Below are 15,614 nucleotides of genomic sequence, written 5' to 3' on the forward strand. Positions count from 1 at the left end.
GGAGCAAACGAGTCCAGTAAGGTGGACCCATGAAAAGCTTTAAGGTGAGGCTTTTAAATGAATGAATGGCTGGAAAATCAGGTGGGTTGAAGCAGCTGGTTGTGTATCTGAGCAGGGGCCAGTGGGACAGAAAAGGGTCAGGAGCTTTTTCAAGTGGTTGTCCAAGGAGGCAGCAACTGCAGAGTCTGCAAAACAGAACAAATAAAGGTTTGTTCGGCAGTAGTTCCCCCCGTCTAAGAAGTGGATGAATTAAATGTTGTACAAAGGATTACATCATGGGAGTAACTTAAAGAATTCTGAGGTGTTTGCAGAGAATTTCTCAAAATACACTGAGAAATGTGCTGTTCATACACTGTATGTCCATGGTACAGCACTTCCCTGCCTGAAAGGAAGGGATTTTCTGAAGAGTTGTGATTTCTGAAAGCCTACTGTGCCTTATGAAGATTGTAAATGTTGTTTATCTATTTGTGTGTTGGTGATTGGAATTAGTTTGTGTTCTCTTTTCCCAGATTTAGTCCATCTAACCTGTCCATCAGCTAAAACTGCAAGGGAAGATTTAGAGCCTGTTGTACAGAAGTTATTCAATCTAAATACAGAAAAAGGTAAAAATAAATAAATGAGGTATTATGATACTATCTTGCATAAATATAATTTACTAAAGTAGCTGTTACTGACTTCTTCAGCTGTGCTTTAACTTCAGTATCCAGGGACATGACCATAAGTGTCTGGGACCTGTTTCTTTTTCACATTTTCTTTTTTCCATGGAACATATTTGCTGTTCAGCACATCCTTAAAAGGTGCAGTAGTGAAATGAAATATCTGTGAATTGTGGAGGCTTCTTGGTTGTTCTTGCCTCTTGTTCTCAGGCTGTTGCTCAGCCTCTTGTCTTCAAGTGTTTCCTTGTTTGCTGTTTGAATTGAAATTTTCTGGATTCTGCTGTAAGCAGTGGAAGCATAAAGTTGTTCTATATTGTAACACAAAGATAGATTTCCAGAAATGAGCTACTTGGCCCTAAATTCAAGGAAACCTTGGCTACTTTGTTGAACTTTGGCCTTGAGATGGACAAGTCCACACCCCAGAGGAAAGCAGCTGCTGATGGAGAAGAAGGAAATCGTTCCTGAAATACCTGGGCTAATTCCACACAAGTTTTTGAAATTTAATCCTGAGATCTTGACTGGAACCATATTTGTGGTAGATGCTCACAGATTAGGTGATGTGCATGTGGGAGATGCAGCTGTGCTCTAACCCTGGCCAAAGCAGTTTAAATACAGTTGTGCCCATGCTGCAAGGCAATAAATCACACTTCTTCTGAGAGAAAACAATGCTCAGCTCCCAGTGACAGGGGTTTTGTTGGTATAAATGCAAGTTACTAAGATGTGGGAGTACTTTATTATACTCGTAATTGGTTTGCTTGTAATATTTAGAAAACAACTTGGATTTGTAAATAGAAAACTTTATTAGACTGGAGAATTGCAAGCATTTCTCGTTTGTATATGTGTTAACTTAAAGCCTGCTAATATTCACCTTTTAATATTTAACTTCTATCTTCAATTTTCAAGACAGTGCCATGTGTTTCAAAGACCTGGTGAAGAGAAGATCAGCTTAGTGTCTTCTAATCATTTGGGGAGGGGCAGCATTAATCTTCATGTTTAAAGTGATCCAGTTTCGAAATGATAGATTGTTTAGAAGCTGACTGAAATTCTTCTGTAGGAACTCTGTGATCATAGGGGTCCTCAGGTGCACTGAGGCACTGAAAAGCCAGTTTTCCCTGACACATAGGCCTTTTTATCATCAGGATGAGGTAGTGGTCGTATTTTAATTAAAATGTCAGAACAAATACTGTTGGAGTTATTGAAAATGAATCACCAGATAAAGTGAGCACTGGGCCATGGCAGGTCAAAGAGGCAAAGTCACCTGGAGAAGAGGACTCCATTCATTTTCCTGCCTAAATGAGGAAGAAGTAACTTTTATGAGCAATGTGAACTTTTAAATATATTAAAGAGCATCTTGCCCTGTATTAAGGCTCAGACTTTCACAGGCTGATGAATTTAATTTATATTTCAAACTGTTCAATATGGGTAGCACCTATTTTTTTTAACTATTTGACAGTTTTAAAAAGATACTGAAGGAATAGCATAGATTTATCTCTTTTTTGTAATTCACCTGCTTTAAAATACTGTTTTGAATGCTGTAGTTATCAAGAAGTTTCTGCCTTGGAAAGAAGCAAATCTCATAAGGTCTTTTACAAGCTTCATTTACTTTAGAGGAGGTAAAATACATGAAAAGGGACAGCAAATATTCCCAACAAATAGTATCTGTTAAGCTCAGATTCTGTGTTCTGTGTTCCTCCATTGCATTGTGCACTGTTCAAAAGTGACCTTCATCTTTCCAGAGGTTTTTCTGCCTGTGTGCAGAGGGATCATAGGAATGTTCAAAGTACAGCAGGGAGGGACAGAGTATGAGCAAGGAAGTTGAGTTTGTGATAATTCTGTATTCTTGATGAGAATTGCAGCACAATAAGTGTAGATAAATACAAATTAGTCATTTCTTTTCATTTAGCAGCACTGCCACAATTAGAGATTCTGTGTACAAAGATAAAGTATGAAAGGAGGGGAAAAAATGACACATCAGAAATATCTGTGCACAGGGAATGCAATGGCTGTGAGCTGGCAGAGCCCAGGGAGGACTTGCTGTCTGTCATGTGCTCTGGCAGTTTTTCTCCAGTGAAGGAGATAATGTAAGAGGTGTTAAATTTAAACCAGGCTTCTTGGTAGGGTGCTGGTAGTGATAACTGCTGCTGGAGTGGTGGAGGGTGTGCAGAGAGTAGAGTTTGCATAGCTGTGCTTGGAAAGGAAAGGGAAAGAATGATGTAGAAGAATCTCGGAAAGTTAAATAGTTGGCTTTTTGAAGAACACAAATACTTTATTACAGTAATTCCATGGTAAAAATTTGATTTCCAGTGTGCTAGATTGCATATTTACCTTATCACACAACAACATTGATTACTGCAAGCACTCCTTTTCCTTTTCAGAGACTGAAAATGAAGAACTGGAGAAACCCAGAGTCCTCTGGGCAGTCTACTTCAACATGAGAGATTCCTCAGGAGTTGAGAAGAGTTCCTATGCTGGCTTACCCTCCAATGTTTATGTCTGCTCTGGGCCAGACTCTGCTTTAGGAAATGACTGTGCTGTCAAACAGGTTGGGCAGAGCAGGTTTTGGTTGCAGAATTTTAATTCTAATGTAATGTACATGATAATATACATGATAACTCTGCAAAATTATAAAACTAGGTAGATGGAGAGGTCAGGAAATAATCACAGTCTTTCACCTGGAAGGTAAAGGAGGAGGTACAGTACAAATCAAAGCCAGAAAATCCTGTCTACAGTTCGAGTTGGAAGGATCACCAAAGAAGTTTAATACTTGCAGGGCAGTCCCAAACCAGAAACTTAACTGGGAGAAAAACCCAGCACAATTCCTAATGTGGTAGATTAGGCCTCCTCTCTGTTTTCCTTCTCTTTGCCTTGGTATCACTGTATTAAAAAATTTTCCTTTCAGAGATCCCCTGGATAAGGATGGTACAAATTCCTGGGCAGATCTGCCCCAGCAGCCCCTGTGGTGTCAGGGCACTGTCAGAGACAGGAGAACGCTTCACAGCTTTGGAGGATTAAGTGTCACTAGGCATTTTTAAAGCTGTGTTTTTAATAGCCATGTTCAGACAATGTGCATGCCATCTTCTAGCCAGTTGCAGGACTTTTTATGACTAAGTCATAAACCTCTTAAAAATAAGGTTTTGAAGTGGAAAGGCTGACATAGCCTGGACTGCAGGGTCAGAACAGTGTCATTAAGGGCTAATAGTATCCTTCATTTTGCTTTACAAGGCAATAATTTGCCTCGCAGTGGGATAAAGACCTGTAAAGACAAAAAATAATGCAAGACAAATATTATGGTAGCAGTTTTAAATTGAAAATTAGTTCCTTTCTAAATTTGATTTTTTTCAAACTGTTATTTAAAAGAGGGCATGTTAAAAACTGATTAAATACACTTAAAACTTGTTTCTGATTTTAACATTTCTAACATTTAGGCTTGTCTTCCCATAAGAGGTTTTCTTCTTATCAATGAACAGTGATGGAGTAGATCAGGTCCTGTTTAAATATTCTTGGTGCTGTAGCTCAGCCTTTATGTTCAAATTGTTGGCCGTCAGTGAGAGAGATGCTAAGCAGATCTTCGAGGAGGAACCATCAAGAGCCTAAATCACTGCCTTTCAGACAAAAACAGAGAGGCTGCGTTTTTTTGAACCAAATTTTGAAACAAATGGTCACAAGAAGTGAAAATAGGAAAATATTTCAGTGTAAACATGTTTATAATTGGAAGTCGTGTGTGAGAGCAAAATGAAGAATAGGCTGAAGATGAAGCAGGAGTCACACCATGCAGGGACCTTGTAGGCAAGGGGAGGAGGGAAATAGCTGTAAGTTGGTGTGTCTTCCACTCCCAAATCACTCTCACCCTCCTAGGAATGGGATGGGAATGTCCAAACAGGAGATATTTGCAAACTCATGGATCAGAACAGCTTCAACAGACCCAGTGTGTGTATTAGTCTTAAAGATAGCTTTGAAAATTATATCTGATTTCTCAAATCATTTGGGGATTAGTGTTTTAGTGATACTTGCTGTGATTTATTTTCTTCATTACCATCAGTATTACTGAATTCTGTTTGTCATGCTGTGTGATTGCACTGCTGATACATTATTGGCAAGGCAGGACCACAGCTCTTACAGATAACTCTCCATCTACACCTCATATACCAATTACTGCCCTCTTGTTTTATTGTAATTCTGTGTTCAGTTCCTGGAGTGATACTGAATTAATGCTGATGGTTGCATTTACTTGCCCTGAGGACAGGCTAAATGAAATGAAGATGCCATTTATGATCTTTTCAAACTCTCTGTGTGGATTTAGTAAAGCATCTGGCTTCCAGTTTTCTGTTTTCACTGCTGCAACCTGACATGAATTATTATGAGCTAAAGTAATATATTCCCTGACATATTTCAGACTTCTGCAGCATCTTCATGGTCATGAGAGGCTGTACTAAAATTGTCAGGCCAATATTTGTCCTTTAACCTATTTATTTTATATATCTGGAACGATTTCAGAGTTTATCAAGTGTTGGTACTTTGGTTGTGGTCCCTGTAAAAGTTGCTGTGAAAGTCCCCACAGTTTATCCACAAGTTGGGATGCAGTAAAACAGGAACAGAATTTAGTTTTATTCAACTCCAACTTACTGGAGTTGCTGTGCAAGGGCTTTACAGGCCTGTGTCTTAATGCTGGAATCAACTGGACACACATGTCTCAGCTGATTCTATGAAATATTGAAGGAACTATTGTCTACCTTAATTACTTACATTAAATGTCATTAAATATTGTCTACCTTAATTGCTTACATTAAATATCAAAGTGGTACAGTGAAAGAGTTGTTAAATTATTATTTTTTATTCTGTATTGCTTCAGCTGGATAAGCTCAACTTAAAAACTTGGGAGACCTGCAACTGCTCTATACCATTAAATTCTTCAGTTGTAGTCAGTGTCATGATGTCCTACATAACATTCCTCCCATGTTGTTCCCATGAGAATTTCTTCCCAGGTTCAACCTCATAACTGTTAGACCATTTTTGGAGTGGATATTTGCTGACTGATTGGACTGAATAATTGCTGAGAATGGCATAGGAAATGTTTGTCTGCTCTCATTTGTCACATATTTAGTTCAAAATACAACAACATCTTCCCTCAGTATTCTATTAAATACAGTAATACTTGAAATGTATTTTTGGAGTAGCAAGGACAAGTGCAAACTTGAAAATAAAAGTTTTTCTCTTGCTTTCAAAAAGTTAAACCCCAGCTTTTTAGGATGTTGTACCCTCTTGCTCCCCAGACTTACTAGGCAAGGCTTTCAAATGACAAAACTATGGTTTTGAAGTAGAGGACAAAACTGTCCAGTTTTCCTATATTAATACAGAAAGTTTGAAACAGTTTTGCATAGGTATGGAGGAGTAAAATTTAGGAAGGAGAATGAAAAATGAAATTGAACTGAGAGTAGACAGGGTCGTTTAAGCAGTTAATAATGGAATCCTGCATCCAGGAGCTGCTGATGGAAACCCAGAGCTGGTGGGAGTGGAGTTCATCCAGAGAGCTCTTGAGTACAAGCTCAGGGCTGGATTCATCTGCAGACAATTCCCTCCTGTCCAGGATTCCTCATGGGGAATGGGCCTTTGCAGGTGGCACTAAGTGAGCCTGGCAGGGCAGGCCTGGGGCAGTGTCAGGGTTAAATGCATTCCTGCAATCCTGGTGTGGGAGCTCTCAGCACAGGCTGCCTTGGGGATGGGTCACTGAGCAGACAAGTGCCAAGGGAATATTCCTCTGCCTTCTGACAAACCCAGCCCACACCCATGATCTGCTTCAGGGGTCTGGGTTTGCCTTGGCAGCTTCAGGGCTTGGAAAAGGAAGCCTTGATGGAAATGTGGAGAGCATGTGTGTTCAGTAAATAAGTTCTCAATATCTCAGGCTTTTTTAATTTTTGAGTTACTTATTACTTTAAATAACATTTTTGAATTTTTTAATTACTTTTTTGCTTTAAATTTTTTTAAAATTTATTTATAAGATAACCTTACAGATGGGTTATTTGTACAAGTACACGTATAAGTTTTTAACACTAGTTAATAGAACTTCTTGCATTCTTGTGGGGTTTTACAGGATTTTTGTCATCCTTTGTTTGTATAAAATGTCTGGTTCTCTGGAATCCTAAGGTTGTATTCCACTGGTTCTTTTTTCTCTCAGATTTTGTACTTGTATTGTGCTTGTTGTAATAACAACCACACTGGTTTTCCAAGAATATGTTTCTTTTTGATATTTTCCATTGTAGTGGCCAAAAAACTTGTGCTATTTCATTTCTAAACCTTGATGGCATGAAGAGCAAGTGCCATTGTAAATTAAGTCATTGAACTAGATCTGTCTTTTTATCTAAAATACAGTTCTTTTCACACATACAGGTCTGTGCACCTTGGAATTACAGATTATAGACAGGAGTTTTAAATAAACCACAAATGTATTGGGATATATTTTCAGTGGTAATATTCTGTTGGATAAGAGTACTTCTCAGCTGGGCTATGTTTAAGCTGTTCAGAAAAGGAGAAATAGCATTTTTTTGCTGTTTTTTAATCTGAGAAGGAAACCCATCTAGCCATGATACGGACTGTACATATGTACAGTTCCCTGGGTTTCCTTGTGAAATGCATCCCTCTCTCTGGAAAGAGCCAAGATCTTTGCCATGCATTGCCTTGGACTGCAGCTAGGGATAGTTTTGTAGTGCAGAAGATCCGTTTGCTTCCAGAAAAATCCTCTTTCTTGTTCTCATTGCAACACAGAATGACCAGCATTTTTTACAAAGCCCCATGATGGGACTTCTTAGTAGAACAATGTAAAAAGATAAATTGCTTTTTCTCTTTCGAGGTCTGCAAGAAGGAATGGATTTCCCATGTGTTTACAATACTGTCAAAGTACTAAATCACTATTGATTTGAAAGAACGGAGGTTAATCTTAAATATCTGTAAAATATTGCCTCAGGGTGTTACATTCCAAGGTAAAGTTTATGTTATTCTTCTTTTTCCTGAATAGGCTGAGACTATTTTCCGAGAAATGTTTCCATCAGAGGAGTTTTGCCCCCCACCACCAAATCCAGAAGATATTATTTATGATGAAGATGAGATTGAGTCAGAAGAGTCTGGATTGAATAATTCACCAGAGACAAAGCCTGAAACCTCAGCTGAGGAGAGCAGTAGTGAAGGTGGTGCTGCTGTTACAAAGGAAGAATGAATGAATGAATGAATGAATGAATGAATGAATGAATGAATGAATGAACGAACAGTGTTCTCTTAGGAGAAGAGGAGGTTGACCCAAACTAGGACATAAGAGAGGAAGGGTTAGAAAAAGAGGTTTTAAACCCCCAGAGATGTGTTATTTGCCATTGCCTTACTTACCTTAGCTTGGATCATTTTTTAAAGTCGTTTCATTGTTAGCTGAGGCACTTTTAAACAGTCCGACGTCCACCAGATCCAGTGGGGTTTGTAGCTAAACAAAAAAATACAGAATGAAGCATCTGATTGAAAGTGCTAGAAGAGAATTCATGATTTATTGAGATGATTTGGTTTTGTTTTACATCTTGGAATGATTCCTCCATCTTTTAAAGAGGAAGTCAAAACTAAGCAAAAGAAAAAAGTGCAAGTTTGATTACCAGTTAGAAGATGATTTCTACTAAAAATCTTGGATCTCTGCTAATTAAACAGCTGAAGGTGTGGCTCACCATCTGTCCTTCACAGTGGTCTTATGAATGGGATTTAAAGGCAATAATATTGACAGTTCTGCAGTGGCTTTTTTCTGTGGTTTTGAAACTGATGCCATAATCAAGTAGGAAATATAATCCAGAAGATGTTCCTCTCATGGAACTATTTTACTTCCAGTTTTTTTAGTAAGACCTAACAGATGACACATTTTCTCTAGTGACTTCATTTACTGGAGTCAGGAAAATGGCAGAATTTAAACTTAATGCCAGATTTCCCATCAAAATTCAGTCATAAATGGAGCATTCCTGTTATTAGCCCTCTGGATTTGTTGCACTGTTTGGGCCTTTAGTAAGGCAGTAGTTACTTTTTGGAAGTTTGGGGTCTGAGAAGTTTAAATGACCATCAGCTGCGGGAGTTTGTGGTGGAGAGAAGTTTCAGCTGATAATTCCAAAGGTTTGTATTGATCCCAGTTAATAGGATTAAAATTAGTGTGATAGCTGTAAACTATGCATTTTGTAATGATAAACCAGGAAGCATTTATACAATAAAATTTATTGAACTATTTATAAACCTAGTTTGTATGAAAAAAACTACAAAGTGAGAAAGCTGTTGTAAATGACCATGTTAAATTTGCACTTCTTCTGAACCATGCTTGAAATCAGGCATGAAAAGTATTTATCATGTACTTAAAGATTTACTTTAAAATGCACACCCAGTAGATCAGTAGTATCTCTAGAGTTGATGAGTTGGGGTTTAAACTTCTTCATAAAGGTAGAGCCAGTTTCAGGAGTGCTTAAATACTGTAGGTAAATAAAAAATGCCAGTGAGTCATGAACATTGAGCTCTGCCTGGCCGTGCCACAGCCAGGCTTCTGTACAGTCCTGTGGTGCCTGTGCCTGCCCTGAACCTGGCTCCAGGCCAGAAAGGGGAATTTATTTATTTTTTTACAGCATAACTGATACTGTTCTCTTTGTCCTGCATCATGCCCACTGTCCAGTTTGCATTTCAGGGTTAGTGTTTGCAGCCTTTGTTGGATAGGTACTGGTATGTGTGTGTCTGTGTGTGCATAATCCCAGAGTCCTCAGAAAAACACGTGGCTGGAATGTTCCCAGTGTTAACAGCTGTAACCTCTGAATGCTTCTGATTGAGCAGTTATTTGTATATATAAATATATCTATTAATAAGCAGGCTGCCTCTTCATTTAGCTGTAATTTCTCTGTGTATTGGGAAGCATGAGTGTATGGTGATTTTATTTAACATCTGCAGATCTGTAAAAGACCTAAGTGGAGGGACCTATCCCTGACTCTCAACAACAGGGATTATAGTTGAATCTCTCACCTGTGTTTACAAGGAAATTTCTTGATGAAAATTAAAGGTTTGCTTGCAAGTGCATGGTCCTGTGTTTTCTTTCAACTTTTTTTCAAAGAAAAACAGTTCACTTTTAGCTGGGATTTCCTGAGAATTCCCTTGGCTGCTTTCAGCACGAGGACACCTGTAATTGCCAGTATGGGTACCTGTGTTATCAAGTTTGTATCAGTTCCTGTCTGAGTGCTCTGTGTCCATGTGAAGCCAGGTTTGGAAATGGCTCAGATTTGATTTGAGGTCCGATGGGACGATGTACACGTTGGAGGCTATGACTTTACACTACATTGATTGCTTAAAAACTGTTTTCATGTCTCTTTCGTAGGGTGAATGGAAGCATTAAATGTTTTTCCTATGGTACTTGAGTACCCAATAGCTCACTTGCAGGAGCAGTAGATCAGAGTGTTGATGTTGGTATTTTACAGAAATCATGTTCTGAACTGCATTTTGTTCTTTCTTTAAATGATGTAAGCATGCAAAGTGAGAGTTAGGCTTATTTGAAATGGTTTTCAAGGCTTGTCATACAGGATGTATTCAAAAGATAACATGACTTTTTAAAAACTGGCAATTTATCTGTAGGATTATTAATAAATCAAGTTAAAGAAAGATAAGGTTAATTGAATTTTTAAACAAGTAGCTGTATTATCCTTCAAGCACCTTGGAGCTCATACAATATTCACACCTTTTTTTTCCTAAGGAGTGCTTTGATATGTTTGAATTCCTTTTTTAATGAGTACTTTCTTTTTAAGTTGGTTAATTGGATTAACCCTTCGTATTCAGAGTCCATTTTATGCCATTTTCCCTTCTGTGGCATTGCCTGGGTTGTAGGACTGCAGGTGGTTACTGCTCCTTTGGAGGCATTTTCAGCCATGAAGCTGCTTCGTCTGCTTTTTCTGGTGATGATGATGCTTAGGGCCATTTGACAGGTAATCATTAGAACTTGGATCCTTGCGACTATGGGGTCTTTTTTCCCATCATTGCGGGGGGATTTATGTGGGCAACTCCTATTAATGTTAATGGGACTTGCATGTGTAAATCCTCCTTGCATCAATGGGAAAATTGACCCCTGAAACAAAATATCTGCCTGTTAGACTTGCTGATTCAGAAACATCCCGGCACTGCCAGCTCCTGTGTGGAAACGTGCTGGGGCATGTGTTTCACTGGAATGCTCTGGGAGAATTTTCAGGATTTTCTCTTTTACATTGTATTTTATATTTTCCGTAGACTGAATCTTGTCAGAGTTCCCCCAGTGTTTCTCTTTGTGTAGCTGGGAAATGCAATTTCCCATTCCATACAGGTTGCACAGCTCCTTGGATTGGATCTCATTTTATTTTAGCCCCCTCTCCCCTCTAAATCTTTTTGCTTCAGCAGTGTGTTGCAACAACCTAATTTTAAGAATAATTTGCTAGTGATGTATTGATTAATGACAAGTCAGAAGTATTAATGTACTGTTTTCACACAATAAGAGACTGGGTCACTTACAGTCCATAATCTCTTCTAGAGAAAGGATAAAATTAATTTCCTCAACACTCATATATGTGCTTCAATACCTTGGCAGTACAAATGAGAATGTATTTTATCTGTGGATAAGTTTATTCATTCTTTATTGTGTATGGTGTCATTCACACAGTTATTTATATAGATATTTTATATAATCTCTGCAGTGCATTTCTGGGTTTTACTTATCTGGTGATTTTATATCAGTAGCAAGTCATCCCTTGGATGTAAAAAGTCTGGTGTGGAACTACAACCACCCTAAACTGCTCCAGAGATCTCTCCTGGCTTACCTGCCTCAGTGAGTGCTCTCTTCAGCCATTAATTACCAATAAGCTCTGCAGATCCTGGTGGGTTGTCTTCTGTTCATGTTCCTTTTTAATTTTTTCTGAGGCTTTTCTGCCTGCCATTAATGCAGTTGCTGATTTTCCAGCAAGGGGAGCAATTTGCCGAGATCATGTCATGAAACAGTTGATCTGTGTGTGTGTCTCCAATTCCTAACAATTCTTCTCCAATGGGTTTATATATGAGTATTGTATGACAGAATTATTAATTCATGAAAGCTTATCACTTAAACCTTTGCAGAAACCAACCAGTATAGAACATCCAAAAGTTAGAATTACCGGTGTTGCCAGAATTGTCAAAAATATGTGGGAGAGTTGTGGTGGCAGAGCAGTTGCCTGCATTCCTTGGGTAAGCAATAATGCCGAGTACCTGTGGTAAGATGGAGAAGTGACACTGGAAGTTCCAGACACTGATACAAAACATTCATTTATTGCAACCCAATTTAATAGTAAGCTTGCAGCAATGATCAGATAGGAATCTTAGCTTAGGTGTATGATTTCAAGAACTTTATGGGGAGCAGCAGTTGCCACAGAAGGATTCTTTGAGCAGCTGCAGAGGTGAGTGGTAGGAAATGGTCGGCCTTGTGGAATTCATGTTGTCAGCCTCATCTCCAGCAACAGAACAACTCGTGGTGGAAAGAGAGCTTATTAGCAATTCCACCATTATGTTTATTTACAGGCTGCCAGTTCCTGTTTGTAGGAGTGAATGGTTCTTCCAAATCTGGCTGGGGAGCCCAGTAGGAATGTTGTAAATCTCACTGACATCTGAGATGTAGAAAGTTGACAGCGAAGTACCAGGACGATGCAGTTGTTGACTGCATGGGAGTTCTGATCAGAGGGGACTTTAACAGAAAATACTCATGCTGTCACAATTCCAACAGACAATATATTTTACACTACTTGCGTACGTTGGCAAAAGAGATGGAAAGTATCAGCCTGAGTGTATGTCAGACCCAGATGGATTTGACTAAACAATTCAGGGAGTCTCAGAACACTCACATTTTTAGATGGAGGGTCTCAGGATCTCATACTTCCTTCTGAAGTGCCACCCCATAATTCATTGTATATTTGGGGCTCTGGAGAAGGCCTTAGTGCTGTTCCTACATTCTGGAGGGTTATGACTTCAGGACGTGGGGCAGGCCATGCCTATGGGCCCTCCTGAATCAGCACAGCTTCTCTGCTGGTGTGACAGCAGCTGGTGTCAAACCAGTGCACCTTTGGCTTTGAGAGGTGCTTTTGTGCAGCTCCAGCTCCTGGAAGCTTCTCTCATGAGCTGTGTCTCACTCTTTTTGGGCTGAGCACGAAGCTGCTCTGGAAATGCTCTGTGGGGAGAGGTTGTTGGCTGGAGCTGAGGTCAGTAATGATAGAACATCTGGGTAATGCTGTACCAGACTGCAGCTCACCTGTGCCTCAAAACCGGGTCACAAACCACCAAACCAGCGTGGGTAATTGTACCTGAGCTGGTAATTGTACCTGAGCTGGATGTCTAGAGTGAGGAACAAGTTTTTAATCACTGGAAATTTGAGTCTGCGAAAGGATACAAGAGTCTTCTCTGAAAAACCAACATTTTTATAATCCCAGATCCAAACCCTCCTGGGCTGTTTTAGACACTGTGCATAAGTAACTCAGTAACAGCTAATGTGGAATTCTGCATCTATTCTGCCTCAAAGCCAGCATATTTCTGGAGCTCACCCAAGGGAAAGCCATTTAATCATGATGAGAGACCAGCTGTCAGCCAATGCAACCAAACAGCTCCCTGCTCTGGGAACCTCTCCCTAGCGTCAAAAGTCACTGCAAGTCACGGTGGATTCCTTTGTTGTGAATAAATTACCCAGTGAATTCAGCGTTTTTTTCTTGTGCAAAAATCTGTGTAAGCCCCAGCTAAGTACCTTCAGTGAATCGTTTTTAGATTGCAGATTATCCAGGGAGAATCCACTATGGGATTCTTACAGCAACTTATTAGCTTAAGTCATGGAGTATTTCCCTGCTCCATATTTGGATGCTGAAATAATACATAATAATGAATACACCATTTATGAAAATCACATTTTTAAGAAAGAAAAAATGGCTTTATGAAAAACATAAAAAAATCTAATTTTAAGGAAGCCGCTGTAAAATGAAAGAAAAAAAAAAGCCACCCTCTTATTTTGGTGACGTTTGTGCATGATGTATTTTCCTTGCATGGAAGTTTTAAGCCAGGAAACATTTGATTCCTTGCCAGACTCTCAGTCTGACTCCAAAGTGAAAATACGAGCGTGGTAAAAGCCAGCAGCCCTCTCAGCTGCATGGTGAGGGAGCACTTGGCATGCACAGGTCTGAAAACACGTGCACAAGTGTCATGAGGGGGACAGAGCAGGACTCACGTGAGGAATAACACCACCAGGGAGTTATGGATCCGCTTGGGACTCTAAAAAAGTGGATTTTTTTTTGGCTCTGGCACTGCTTTCCTCACTGAACGTGGCTGAGTCATTTCCCTTTAATGCTGTAGTAAAAAGGTGTAAAATAGTGACAGGTATTTTCCGAAGCCTTTTAGGAGGTCTGTGAAATATAAAAATAAATGTATTTGGGAAAGAAAATGAACAGTGGAGTGATAACTGTGAAAATGGATAGCGGGATTTTTTGAGTGGAGGAGCAAATGATGTGAGGAAAAAATCCAGTGCAACTCCTGTAATGTGCCTGGGATAGCAGATGTTTTGTTATTCAAGTCCCTCCTTCCATCCCTGACATTTCCCATGTTTCTCAAGTGAGCTTTCACCAATCAGCACAAACTCTTTATTTACTGCTTAATAAAAATAACCAAATTATCCTTATTTTATGAAATCTTTTTATGATTAGGAATATTTTGCTGGCAGATTGTAATGCATACTGCTTCATTGTTTAATTAGGACTTAATGCTAATGTCATTAACATTCTATTTGATAATTCAGTAGGTTGCCTATTTATAGACATAATGAAAGTCATAACTTTTTGTAGTGAAGTGCTTCTGACTGTGCTATTAAATTAAAAATAAACTTACTCTAACCTGACATTAGCTTTCAGTTTCATTGTCCATGGTCCAGTGAGTCTGAAAAATGCTGCTGCATGCAGTAAACATGGGGTTTTTAAGTTATTATATTTATTTTTTGGTTGAGTCTAAGTCATCCTTTCCTTTGAGGGGAAAAAAATCGACTAAACCAAGAAAGAATCTCAGAAAACTGATCTGAAGTTTGAAATACTGTCCTTGAAGACAATTGGGATTTGGAACACTGAATTTAAGTAACTGGAATCTTGTTCAAATTTTATTCACTGCTTCTAAATCAAGTATTTGGACAGCACTTCACCTCTCAGTTTCGTACCAGATATGGATGTGTGCTTTATTTGGGGTTATAAAGTGCAAAATAACTGCTGGATTTTGTACTCCACGTAATCCCTTTAGCAGGGATAATGAATTCTATGGATTTCTTTCTTTGTGGCATTTCCCTAAGCATTTGTAAAATATTATTTGAATAACTTATCTTTTCTAGGGAGATGTTCAGATAAAAACAGTAGTTGGATACCTGTCACAAGACTCAGTGATCACGGCCCTATTTTGGCTATTTCACTGTTGTCCTTAAGTCCTTAACCTCTAAATGCAGTTTATATTCAGTGAGTAGATCATGCACATTCTTATTTTAATTCACCTTTTTACAGCTTGAATTCTGCGTATTTGTAGGGCTCATTTTGTAAAATTTGTAAAATGTCCCAGTTTAATTAAAAGGGTCCTTTTGCTGTGGGCTTTGCACTCTTTAATCTTTGAGTCAAGGAGATTTAATGGTGCCAGGCTGAGAATAATACTGGAGTGATAAGTGGGAAGTAAAGAGAAATGTAAGTCCTGCTGGTGCCTATTGTAAATGCAGGTGAAACCGGTGGGAAGAAATGCTGATGTCTGACTTTTAGTTTAGAAAGCTGAATGATTTCTTTATAATAACTATACTATAATACATTAATATACTATTTAAAGGAGATCCTAAAACTACATACCTACCTTTCTAACTGCCATATCTAACTCACAATTGGTGCCCCTCTCTGAGAGTGCAGCCACAGGTGGCTTGGATTGGCCATCAGC

The 15,614-nt window shown here is 38.9% G+C and overlaps 1 protein-coding gene across 1 annotated transcript in view; it reads left to right on the forward strand.

The window, feature by feature from the left end:
* CHM (CHM Rab escort protein) overlaps nucleotides 1-9,717 on the forward strand; it is a 53,299-nt gene extending 43,582 nt beyond the window's left edge. Inside the window, exons 13-15 of the mRNA XM_068204570.1 lie at nucleotides 510-602; nucleotides 3,032-3,198; nucleotides 7,666-9,717. Coding sequence (XP_068060671.1) covers nucleotides 510-602; nucleotides 3,032-3,198; nucleotides 7,666-7,863 — 458 coding nt within the window. The 3' untranslated portion in view covers nucleotides 7,864-9,717. The remainder of the gene's footprint in view (nucleotides 1-509; nucleotides 603-3,031; nucleotides 3,199-7,665) is intronic.
* The last annotated feature ends 5,897 nt before the right edge of the window (nucleotides 9,718-15,614 follow it).

This window comes from Anomalospiza imberbis, chromosome 14, assembly GCF_031753505.1.
Source record: "Anomalospiza imberbis isolate Cuckoo-Finch-1a 21T00152 chromosome 14, ASM3175350v1, whole genome shotgun sequence".
NCBI lineage: Eukaryota > Metazoa > Chordata > Aves > Passeriformes > Viduidae > Anomalospiza > Anomalospiza imberbis.